Raw genomic sequence first — 13,094 nt, forward strand, 5'->3', positions numbered from 1 at the left:
AATATTTGCACAAATTTGTCCAGGAGTGAATAAGTTCTTTGAGCTACACGAGGCATGAAGAAGTGAGTCACCCTGGGGATGGACAGCAGGGTGTCCGTCAGAGAGATAAAGCAGAGCTTGATGCCCGGGCATCTGGCATGCTGCCACCCATCCCATTTCTCCATTTCAGCTGGAGTTTTACAGAGGAGGCGGGAGGCCAGCAGGGAACGTAGGGTGGCTGGGAGGGAGAATGGGAGCAGCACCACAAATTGCGTGTCCTTCCAGGAGTCCTTAATCCCATGTGACATGTGCCACTGCTTACAAATCCACATATAACCAGGCCTGTTTTCCACACTGCTGCACTACGCAGAGAGACTACCAGTGCACTGCTCAAGCAGTATTGCATTTCTCTGCTGGTACTGCACGGGTTCAAATGACAAGCAAATTCTCTTTTTCTCTTTCTGACTGAGTTCTTACTCAACTCGCAGGATTCAACCTGACCCTGTAAAACATATTCATGCCAAGAAACTTGAATTCACACAAGAACTCTGCGAGTGAGTTTAACCAGCATTCAGCTATGGTTTCAAGCACAAAGACATGTGTCTTCAAATTTGGAAGCTGTGGTGGTCCATTGCTGGATCCTAAGAAAGCAGATATCTAAATTTAGCTGATTTTAGTTCTGGGAAAACATGGCAGCGCTCCAGAAAAATATACCAACAGTTCAAATGGATTAGGAACAGGTTTCTTCAACGATACAGAGATAAATTTCCAATATGTAATACCACACATTAAAAAAAAAAAAAGATACCCCAAAACATTCACAGATGTTACAGCACTGATCTTAGCGTGGGAAACTGGCAGAGTTCAAATAATGTGGTGAAGTAACCTCAGCCTACAAAAAGACCAAACCTCGACAGTGTTTGACCAGTGTGTCAGTCCCAACATGCTGAACTAGTCACTCTTTCCTCTCCTTACAAAATGTGTTCTTAGAACAAGTAACTTGAGATAAATATTAGGTTCATCATCTTTGATGAACCTAATTTGCCAGGCCCCGTAAGCACATTTAGGCTGAAAGAGATTTGTGTTTTAACAGCTTTCTGTTCCTAGTTTTTCATGGCTCAGGAGAAATCTTTGTTGGTAGTGGTATTGGTAGTGGCTGTCAGCATTACTAGTCCTGTATTGCTTCCCGTTTCACTGGCATGAAAAAATATCAGTGAAGGCTAAGCATTGTCAAAAATTTTAGCTCCCCTGATGAAGCAAAGTGAATCAAGCTGTTGCTAGATGATAGCACAGACCATCAAGAAATCAATTTTAGACCACATCTACACAGCAACAATCAGAAGCTGAGAATTACCAGACATCTTTATGCCTATAAATTCGGGCTACTCAGGGATCTAACTGTAGGCAGCCAAATCTGCACCCCTTGTCCTATAAACCTGTTGTCAAAAACATTGCCTCAAGTCAGCCTCAGCTAGAGCCAGGTGCCCAGGTTTCCAAATGTGACTTGAAAACCCAAGTTCTTTTATACTTACTTGCTGAAGAGTATAAAGGGCAAAATGCCAAAGACACTGAACTCAAAGAGCTGCCATTGAGGGTTTTTTCTGTTTTCAGAGGAAACCTAACCCTGACTGAAAGAACAGCAAGAAAAACCAACTGTAGCTACCGCTTCAACCAAGTGTGAGGCAAAAGCACCGTCTAGAGCTTCCACTCTCCTTCCTTATTCTGGCTCAGTGACTGGCACACCACTCTGGGGAACAGGAATCCTGAGCCCTGACCCTTCCTCAATGCCTACCTGTGGCCCTCCCTCTGAGGAGTGAGCGTGCCCTGCTGCCTGATGATGTTGGGGGAAGCCCAGCATCATCCAAACCCTCATCCAATTTCATCCAAACCCGTACATACAGGCAAAAAATTAGGAGCTTTGGGGTCTAAACTGGGAATCCTGATTCTGGGATGTTTCCTTTGGTGAGGAAGCGAGCCAGCGGATGGCCACGTGTTGCTCCACACCTTCTGTCTGCCTGTACACATCCACGATGCATCACTGGGGAAAGCCACTCCAAGATATTAATTGCTCTATAGTGTTCTGCCTCACCTAACAGAAAAGCCATTTTCAGTTGCCCTCAGTTGTAACCTGAACCTGCTCAGCTCTGGTCCTGCTGTTGGTTATGGCAGGGGCCCTTGGCCACACTTGCAGAGCACATTTATTGCCCCTTCTGCCCTTTCCCTGATGTCACTTTTTTATTATGACATTATACCAAATCACAAAGAGGATTAACCACCACCGTATAAGCTTATTATAGGCTTATGCAGGCTGCTAGAGCTTGGCTTTGGACGGCATTTATTTTAATGAGCCTCAGGCTGATGTCACTATTACACTCATGATTGTATATCCCCCTTAAGCACTAAAATGAACATGGAATATAACATTTAGTTACCTTACACAGTGTCGATACAAAAGTGTCAAAATCCTGATGACATACACAGAAAAAAACCTGGCTGATTATGCAATGGCAAAATAAAAATGTTGAGGTGTAACTAAGGGAATAATTACAGTCCATAATAAAAAGGCCCTGCCAAGTGAGTAACACTTGGTGAGGATAACCACTTTCATTTACTCTGCACAGCTCACCTGCAGCAATGGATAAGCAAAGGCTTAACTCATGCACATTAAAACACACAGTGCAAAGAAGCAAAACAATACATTTTCCTTATCAAAAATTTGTGAGGGAAGAAAGAGGGTTTCCTTCAAATTATACAGTTGTGTAGTGCTGAATTAGCTATGCTTAGCTGTGGATTAATAGCAGGGTATTCAATACTGAAGATATTCCCAGAATTTTAACTGAGATTTAACTTAATTTTAACTGAGAGGTGAGGCAGTGAACTTGGGAAAAGCAGCTGAATGCAAGGACAGCCTTTTCTAGTCACCTTTGTAAGAACGAGAGCAGTAAGAGACATTAAAAAACTGATTTGTGAGAAATCTGTACTAATTCTCTTTTTGACTCACAGACAATTTCATTGGAACTCTGTCACTATTATTAAACAAAACTGAGTGTCTTTAACAAGAAGAAAGAAACAAAAATATGGACCGACCAAGAAGAAAGTTAAACTGGCACTGAATGTCTCAGCTCCACTTATTAACTTCATCAGCAAAACACATGGCTAGGGCCTGCACTGACTCACAAAATGTGTGAAAAGAGGTTCTTCAGTTGAACATGTCCACAGAACTTCATTAACTCTCCTTCTGATCCCAGAACAGTAGGATCTAAGCCAATATATTCTGCAACGATTTCCTTTCCAGCAAGTACCTCTGCCTGCACTGACTCTGTCATGTACACTCCAGGATGCTGGCGAAAGTGAGTCTGGTGAGAAATTTCTAGATAATAGATAAATAATGGTAATATCTGGATACCTTTTTTTTTTTTTTTTTTAATACCTGCATTTTATGTGACTACAGAGTTTTCAAACAGCTATATCATAACAGTCTGTCGCAAGTGTATTGGGTGTTTCAGTTTGCCAGACCTGTCATAATAAATTAATTACAGGATGTTGCAGAAGTGGCTGAGTTCCAGCAGCATCTTGCACAGTTTAATATAGACCTATTTCCCCATTTCGATGTATTTGTGGTTAGATAAATCCTCAGAAAATTTACAGCTGCTACACACAAGTTTATTATACTCCCTGCCTTTGCAGGCTATGTAAGTGCAATAAAAATTTGATGTCTGCTCAGAGCATAGATTTTACTGATACTGCTTTGCTGGTGTGGAAACATTTTTCTGCTAAAAGTGGTATCTGCAGTTTGTGCCAATTATTTGCATTTGAGCAGTACACAGGACTTGTAAACTTGCTTGCCACAGTCAAACATAGTGCAAATTCACTTGGCTTCACAAAGTTCTCAAAAAAAAAAAAAAAATGAGATGCACAGAGTTTTAGCTGAAATGCAGAGCTAACATTTTCCCCTATGAGTGCAAGATAGAAAATACTTTTCAAGCCTTTAAAGTTAGTGTACACTAATGTATAAAATGCAGCCACGAAGTTGCAACTCAAAGCCTAATCCTTGCTGACTTTTCTGGAGCTTTGAGTATAGGGGTCCATCTATCCCAAGCAGCTTGCAGGACTGGGACTCTACATATACACTGCACTGCTGAAAAACAGATCCTTCTGAAGGGGAAAGCAGCAAGTGACCAGCATACAACAGACTGAATAAAAGACAAAACTCTTGCCAAAACCATTGTGAGCAGTACACATCCACACGTAACAAAAGGATCGTATGATATTTAATGTTTAAAACAGCAGCTTGATGCTTGGTGTGAAGTTTCTCTGCTCTAGCTGTTTTGCACCACATGAAAAAGCTGGGGAGGCCTGAATCAAGGCAGAGGTACCTATTGCAAAAGACAACAGCCAAAAAGGTGCCCTCTGAAGACCTATGCTAGAAGTCAAGGAATGAAAGCTTCATCTGTCCCAACAGCTCTTCAAGCTGTAGACTCTATGGACTTTTTGGGCTGTAGCTCAGTGTTAGAGCACTACTGAGGTAAGAGTTACTTGAGAGACAGAATATTCCTCATGTGTTCTGAGAGTTCATCCAAAAAGGTTCTGTAAATGGTACAAAACAAGTGTTTAAAAAAGTGAAGTGGTTAAACATCCTAATTTCTAAAGTCAAAAACACGTGACTGAAGCAACCCAAGCTCTGCTATAATGTGCCTATACATTATCTTCTGTTCCTTCTTCTTAAGTTCCAATTTCTAATTGCCACATTTTTGCAAGTCCTCCTCAGGCAGCAGCTTTCTTCTCAAGTTGCTTATTTCCCTCTCTCAGAACTCCTCTTGTTTCTATTCCCTATGCACAGCAGATTCGTTCCTAACGCATGTATTCTAAACTCCAAGCAATAAAACTCCTTGAACTATCACGGCATATTTTTACAAGTGCAGGTGTACATCTGCAGAATAATTCGTCAAAAATATTCTCTTTGGCCATTGGACAAAATGCTAAGGGAAAAAAACCAGAGTACCAACCTCTGGACATGAATCTTCCTGGCCTCCCTCCACTATTCATAAAATACTTCTATCCCCTCCCAGTCTCCACATCCATAAAATAGGTTGCACTGCATACATACTAATTTCATACGTGCTAGAAAAAAGATCATTAAAAACCCCCACCACTCTTTGTGTTTACCAAACAAGTGTTTTTGCTTTAGTCTGTTCCCGCCTTAAACAAAGTATTTCCTATTCACCTGAGTAATTAGAGCAGAAGGATGTGGTGAATGAAGTGCCTCATTATCAAGTTTGTATCCACAGTCTCTGCAGAATGGCTACCATGCCGGCTATTTTTCATAGCTGTCTGCTTTTGCTTGTAATGGGCCATTGTTAACCCTAAATGATCCTGACATTCAATTCTCCATCAGACAATCGCGTCCAGCCGGCAGATTTAGTTCACTAGTCAACAGAGACTTTCGGTTGTCATGTTTCTCTGTGTTCTCATTAGCCCTTGTTTGACTGTGATCCATCCCCTACTGCCTTCTGAATTAAGTGATGCTACAAATACACTTATTGTGTTTTATGATGTCTGTTCCTCAAATTATTTTAAGGAAAAAACTAAATGCAATTTGATGGCTACTGGGAAATACAGGATAAATGTGTCCTCCATTTGCTTCTGTTTTGCTGATTTATGCATTGTTCTCGATGTCTCTGCCATATCATAAAAATGTAACAGCAACTGTATGTTGTAACCACACACACAAAACCTAGAAACACCACAACAATGACCAACCTACTATGCTGCTATCACCACAGTTAAAAATATCTAATATTCACCCTTTTTTAAACAACATATTATCTGTTTTGTTCCAGTAATGAACTTGGGTCATCCTCTAAGAATGCATCACTGAGACTTTTAGAACTCTTGTATTTTTAATTTTACACACCATGGTTCAGGGAACAATTGTGCAGGGCATTCATATCATTCTTCATGTAAAAAAAAAAAAGGAAAATTTTCAGTAGGCAATCTAAATCCCCGTGGAATTCTTTTCTTCCACTGAAATTTAAGTCCTTTAAATACTTGGATAATATTCAGCATCTGTACATGATATTAGTTGTAATGTGATTATAAGAAATATGTAGACTGCATAAACACAGAAACAAAAAGCATTATATAAAGTTTTTAAATTAGAAACTTATTTTTAAACCACTGCCCTAATCCAAAATTTTTAAAAGTTGTACCCTTTTTTGTAAGTTTAAAGTCCCAACAGCAATGTCTGAAAAATTAAGAATCCACTAACATCGAAAGGCAGTTTTTCTTTAAGTGACTGCATAAGCCTATTTCTGAACAATAGTTAAAAACTGCCCTTGCCATTGTGCCATGCTAATAATTTGTTAAGAGATTTTAGGCTGAAGGTTCTAATTTTAATATCCAAGGATCAAAGACTTTTTAAAAATTTCAGATATTCTTGTTCCTTTTCTGTTAAATGAATGCAGAAGAGTAATACCACAGTGACATGGTATAAAGGAATAGAAGTTCCTAACCAAGCATGTGGCAGGGAAGAAAAAAAAAAAAAAAAAAAGCAAAACAAAAGCTATTGCAATTACAAGTAAACATCATGAAAAGTTTATTTTCAACTCTTGCATTTTCATGTTTGGCTCTTATCTGATTCCTTCTGCCTAATTGTTATTTGGAACTATGCCTTGGAAGGCACTACTGCTGCTTCTCCTCTCAATTTGGAAAGTGTGGCAAAGCAGCTCTATTCAGCTTCAGAGCAGTGAACATAATTGGAGCCCTAGTTTGCAAGCATGAAAGGAGGTGCTGTGCCTTTGATTAGAACTACCATTTCTCTGTGGTGTTTATCTGAAGTGTTATTTCTGTCTTCAGTGTTGACAATGCCAAATTAACATTTTACAATGCTTTCCAATGAGCTCCCAGATCTTGGCTGCTGCTCCGCTCTCCCTGACGTGAAGCCTGATGTCACTCTGCCTTTATTTTAAATGTGACCCAGGACATTTTAAGAAATGTAAGATGTTGAGATTTTTCTCCTGTATAAAATCTTTAAATCCCACACATCCCACATGATGATGAGTTGAAATATATTGCAAAGGCTGAGAAATAAGAGGCAGAGCCCTGCTAGAATCAGGTAGTGCCAGGACTAATGTAATTTTACACCATCTCTGACTGAGGAAAGAGACATTACTAAGCTTCCAGTACCGCATATGCAAGCTCTATTTAAGAGTGGACTCCATACACATACTGTAGGCAAAGCAAAGCTAGGATTGCTAGCAAATATCAACTACTAGTGGGGTGAAAAAGGAGTATTTGCTGCTGTGCTTTACTCAAAAGAAAAAAAGTTGATAGATTTTTCTGGCTTCAAAAACATGTGCAAGAAAGGTATTACAATATAGAGCAACTAGTCCTCTGCATCTGGCTGCATTTCACACATCAGTGCCCAACATTGTTATTCTCACTTCTTTTTTTAATGGAATCAAGTGCCCTGTCTACTAAATAAGGACTTTCTAATTTTATGTTATTTATTGCTTCATAGGGGGAGGAGGAAGAATTTCCTAGCAGAGTAAAAATAAACTGGACATCATCAGTCAGAAAAAATACCAACACTAACTGCTAGAAAGTGTTTCATTTAATATAAAACATAAATTATTTAACACCATAGATAATCAATGAATTCATCAGTTAAAGTTCACAAAATAATACTCAAGTAAAAAAATAGATTAATGACACAAGTGAATAAGGATTACAAGTAAAACAAACAGCATAGTTGGATATGAAATATTTCATTCAGACAAGAAAAAAGTATCTTTGGCAAGACTGCTGCCAAAGCAGCCAGGAATTCTGACAAAACTGCAGTGAATCTTTACTATGTGCAGAAAACCTCATCTGAAAAATATAACTGCCTGGAATTTGCAACACTTATTTACTTTGATAAGAACGAGTACTCCTACTGAAGACAGTGTAGTTACATAGGTAGTTACTCAACAATTCCCTTCAGAGTTGCAAAATACAGTCCAAGTGAGTATTTGATGTCACGAAAATATTTTTAAAAAGCTTGTGTTAGGTATGCCTTAATGTCAGCTCTCCTTTGGAATTTTACTATTCTGAACACTCTTCTATTTTACTTACAACACATTTCAAAATGCTAATTTAATAATATATGTAGTGGTTGAGCTTGTTCTAGATCACACTTTTTCACTTGATTCTCTGCTCACAGTGGATTGATCTACAGCCAACAGAAATGCCTAAGTGACCGTTTAATCAGGTATCAAATTAGGAAATGGGGCATTTGATAGTTTCAGTTTTTTTCCAGTCCAGTGAGGAGCTGAACCTCACTGTTGATTTCAAGGACAAAAGTCGCCCAAAACAGGTTTACACCATCAGTAAGTCACAAGAGGTGGCATTTTGCATATTTAAGTATTTTAATTTCTTTGCTTGTTGTTAATCCTAGAAGAGAGACTGTAATTGTAGCCTTCAATGTGTGTAACGAATATCACACCAGTATTCAGAAATAAATTATGACTATACATCACGGCATTCAGGCTCAAAGGCAATATTTGTCTTTCCATTTGTGCTTAAGTTTGAGCCTCTCACTGCCTTTTTCTTCTTCTTCTTCAATTCCACCCCATGGGATGTAGGTTCATTTTCAGCACCATTAGCTGTAACTGATGACAGAGGAGTATCGAGACTCATTAAGTTGTGCTGATTTTCTCTCTCATTTCTCTGTATCCTTTTCTTCTTTTTCTTTGTACCTCTAGAGGAAGGTGGATATAAAAAGAGTAAAAGAAACACAAAGTTAGCCCAAATTTAGAGCTTTTTCCACCCACAGCTGATGTGTTAGAGCAATTGTCTGCCTGTCCCCTTGAGCACAATGCTGAAACAACTACAAAAACTACTGTTCCACAGCAGAACAAAGACAGAAAAACCATGAAGACAAAATATGAGAGCACTCCACCAGTCTACTTTTTATCATAGGATTGCTTTGAAAAGAACTGCTCGTGATCTTAAAAATCAGCTTGTCTTGATCAATAGTAAGCAGATGTAATTAAAAAATACAAATTACTAGTCTCCTCCTCTCATAAAAGCAATTGCACTTTTATTTTTTTTACTTTCCTAAGCTCAGACACCAAAATATTTGTAATTAAAGAGAGATTTCTTGCTTATTTATTCAACAAGAATAAGACAGGCAGGCAAAGTCCGTAAGATTAGTTTTTTCCATTTTAATTTACCTGAATGAGGACAGATTTATGGAATCAAAAATAACTTCAATGTCTATTTATGCTTATCAGGCCTCATACAATGCCGAAAGCATCAACCAAGCTTCTGTATCTTTTCCAGTTAAAGCCTTTAAGTAGTCTCGCGCATAAGGCCAGGGATTTTGCAATGTCACACCACTTCCACCATGAATTTCTACTCTTGGCAGAAGTTGTAACTTTTTTTAGCTGTAAATACATAACAGTACTTCAACTATAACCTTTCAAGGGCAGGTACTGTCTTTGTTCAAAATCTGTATTGTGTCTAGCAAAAGAGGTCTTGGTTTATGACCTGAAATGTTATGTTGAATGCTTCTGAAACCATAACCAAATGGATGAATCAAGACTGAGGAATATAATGTATACTGTTAACCCAAAAAGGGTGATGCAAGTGCTTTACTGTTGGTGTTACTGTCCTAATGTAATCAGATTTTATACATGAAAATGTTTACACATCAGCCTTGCTAATGAACTGATGAATATCTGCCTATAGTTTGAATTTTTTTAAAAACTAAATTGTATATTTACGAATATGTGGACTGCTGCAGCTCTAGTACTGGAACATCTTAAGGAAAAGCTTCTGGAGTTTAAAACCTTCTGAGTTATGATTTCTGGAATAACATGAGAAGTATCATAGAATCATAGAATTAACTGGGTTGGAAGACACCTCCAAGATCATCAAGTCCAACCCTTGATCCAACCCCACTGTGATTACTAGACCATGGCACTCAGTGCCACATCCAGCCTCATCTTAAAAACCTCCAGGGATGGAGAATCCACCACCTCTCTGGGTAGGCCATTCCAATGCCTGATCACTCTCTCTGTAAAGAACTTCTTTCTAATAACCAACCTAAACCTCCCCTGGCACAGCTTAAGATGATGCCCTCTTGTCTTACTGATAGCTGCCTGGGAGAAGAGACCAACCCCCACCTGGCTACAACCTCCTCTCAGGGAGTTGAAGAGAGTGATGAGGTCACCTCTAAGCCTTCTCTTCTCCAGGCTAAACAACCCCAGTTCCCTCAGCCTCTCCTCATAGGACTTGTGCTCAAGTCCCTTCACTGCAGCATGAGGAAACTGGGCAACAAAAATCATAATTATTCAGTAATATAAGTACTAATGTACCAAACTGAGTGTTCAGCTGGGTCTTGTGTAAATTCATGCAGAGAGTGCTACAAAATTGTGCAGCTCAACAGAACTGTACAGTGGCAATATATCTAAGGAGATAATGTCTGTATTAACAAGTAGTATCTAATTATCAATATTCAAAGAGTGAGACTACTATGCTGATTTCCAATGTAAAACTACTCTAATTTTGAGAAACAGTTTTCATTTTTTTATTATTTGAACATCAGATGCGATGATGTATCAAAACTTTGAGACACTTAGACTGAAACCACCGAGCATCTATTATGTGGACATTTCTCCATATCTTCCAGAGTCTGAAGAAGATAGGTTAACTGCTTGGCTAAGATAAATGTCTACTACCATCCTGTAGAAAATTCAGCTTTCCTTCTGCAAAACCTTAATTTCCATCCAGAAATTCTCAAAGACAGACATGTCTTAAGGAATTCCCATTCATTTTTTTTTACAGCAGGTATTGTAGCCAAAGTGAACACTGTTCTAGTAAGGCAAAACAGCAATCATTCACTTGGCATAGTGAGTTGTGCAGGTGTTTACTGTTTCACTTCTCCGTATTGAAAGCATGTACTTGGCAATCACATCTCAGTTGATTCTTATGAAATTTATTTACTACATAATTCCTATCACATACACAGATGTGACATGGATATTAAGTATATTTTCACAGGAAACAGGAAAATAACAGTATGTTTTAGGTGGAGCAACTATTTAAATACAGGTTGGACTGAACCTCAAGTCATGTTGATACTGCTACTAGATGTTAAAATAGAAAACTTTTCCAGCTAAGATGGCAACACTAGCATGCATGTGATTTTTTAAGGATATTTCAGACACATCAACTGCAGTGAGCAAGAACACTACAGCTCTGTCACAGCCCCTGCAGGCCATGTTTTTGATAACAATGAAGTGACAGTTTTCATGAAAAATAGGCAGTTTTGCTTCTGAGATGTTTTATTACCCGATCTGTCCTGTATAAACAGAAATATGTGAGATCTGTCAAACTAGTGGCACCAGCAGTGTCAGAGGATCCTTCTCTGTTTTAGCTCTCAAAATAAGGCAACAGTTTGTAGTCTTTTATGGAAAAAGCTTGGTGCACACAGTCACTGCTATGAAGTACTATGACATGGAGCATGCACGAATTCAGACCGGAATCTCCGTGATGCTCTTGTTCCCTATAGTTTAGAAGGAGGGAGCACGTTTCAGTGACTCAGGCATGTAGGTGTCTTCTCTCATCTTTTCTAAATGTAACTGAAGTAGTTTTGGGGCTCTGTTTCTTCAGTGTGACTTCTTTGCCAGGACAGTCTCAGTTTCCACTAAAATGAACATTTCACATTTGGTATGACTCAAAATTCTTGAACTTGGTTAAATCATTTGTGATTCCACATTTTAAACCTGTGGTGGCACATTTCTCAGTGGATGCCCTGGAAAGGTCACTCAAAATAGTTGCTTCCTGAAGTTCTACTTTGAGTAGAACTTCATACATAAGTTGAGAACTTCATACATAAGTTGAGACATACCAAATTTTTGATACTGACTTCTAACAGACTGTATTAACCATTGTAGTAACCATGCTTTTAAGGCATTTCCTTCCTTAATGTATATACTATCAGAACAGTTATGCCCAGAATTCAACACTGAATTCTGTCAATGTATAGTTATACAGCCCATGCCTCATCATACGTGAAGGTTAAACTTTCCACTCACACCTTATTTTCAAACCCAGATACAGATGGAGATAGAAAATTAAAATTTAAAGGCAGGTTAAAATTAGATATGTATCTGCATCTACAGCATACATGCACAGATTATTTATATGGGGAAGGGACCGGTCTGGCATACAATCAGTGAAATAACTTTTCTTAGGTGACAGATATAATGGCAAACACAGGAAGTATTTTCAGAAGTACTTTTTGAAGTATAAATGGTTACAATAGCTTAAGATCTTGTGGAAGTTCTCATTCAAAACACTGAGATCTTATCTGCTTACAGCTTTCACGTAATGAATAGATACGATTTTTAAAAAATACAAGTGTCACCATGAAAGATGCTGGCTTGTGCCTTCTTAGAATATGACGTCTCATGATTCACATTAATTTTTAGAAGGTGCAAAAATAGTTTAAAGTTTGTAGCAATAAATCCTAATACAGAGCTAAGGCATGCCAGTGGATGGCCCCATATCCTGAGTCATATCCCTGAGTTTTGATTGTCATATACATTATAGGCCTTGCTCTTTTGGGGATAGAGTGTGTACGTATATGTCTGCGTGTGTGTGTGTGCAGATATATATGAACTGTTATTTACTTCACATTTCGAGTGGGAAGCACACTCACTCACTGATAATCCTAAAGCTAACTTTTTGTTTTGCTTGATAAAACAAAATAAGCCTTCCAACATTTTTCATCATTTTCAAACAGCAGTTGTAGAAAAAACACTGCAAATTGTTTTAAGTTATTTCTTGCTTACTGTGTTGCAGATGAGTCTCTATCTGTGTCACATTTGGAGACAAATTTTAGGTCCCCTGACTTACTGATGACTGGTGACATCTGCAAAAGAAAAAAAAAAAGCAGGAAGGTAAAAAGAAGACAGACACAGGGCCAACACATGTGCATAGAAAACCCACCAGCTTCCTGAATAAGGAGAGAATATACCTCGTTTGAAAAAGAATGTCTATAAGCCATAAAATGTTAACTCTATGTGGTTACAAACAAGGAAACAGTACCCTGCTACATAAAAAAAAAA

General features: G+C 38.4%; 1 protein-coding gene across 1 annotated transcript in view; it reads right to left on the reverse strand.

Annotated features, from left to right (window-relative positions):
* Positions 1-7,573: 7,573 nt before the first annotated feature.
* The window catches only part of AHI1 (Abelson helper integration site 1), a gene marked incomplete at its 5' end in the record, with an annotated part of 79,026 nt that continues 73,505 nt past the window's right edge, over positions 7,574-13,094 (reverse strand). The window contains 2 exons of the mRNA XM_027898953.1: positions 7,574-8,716; positions 12,819-12,898. Coding sequence (XP_027754754.1) covers positions 8,485-8,716; positions 12,819-12,898 — 312 coding nt within the window. The remainder of the gene's footprint in view (positions 8,717-12,818; positions 12,899-13,094) is intronic.

The sequence above is a fragment of the Empidonax traillii genome, unplaced genomic scaffold, assembly GCF_003031625.1.
Source record: "Empidonax traillii isolate 1590-97213 ecotype Southwest subspecies unplaced genomic scaffold, ASM303162v1 scaffold631:size1259156, whole genome shotgun sequence".
NCBI classification, from domain to species: Eukaryota; Metazoa; Chordata; class Aves; order Passeriformes; family Tyrannidae; genus Empidonax; species Empidonax traillii.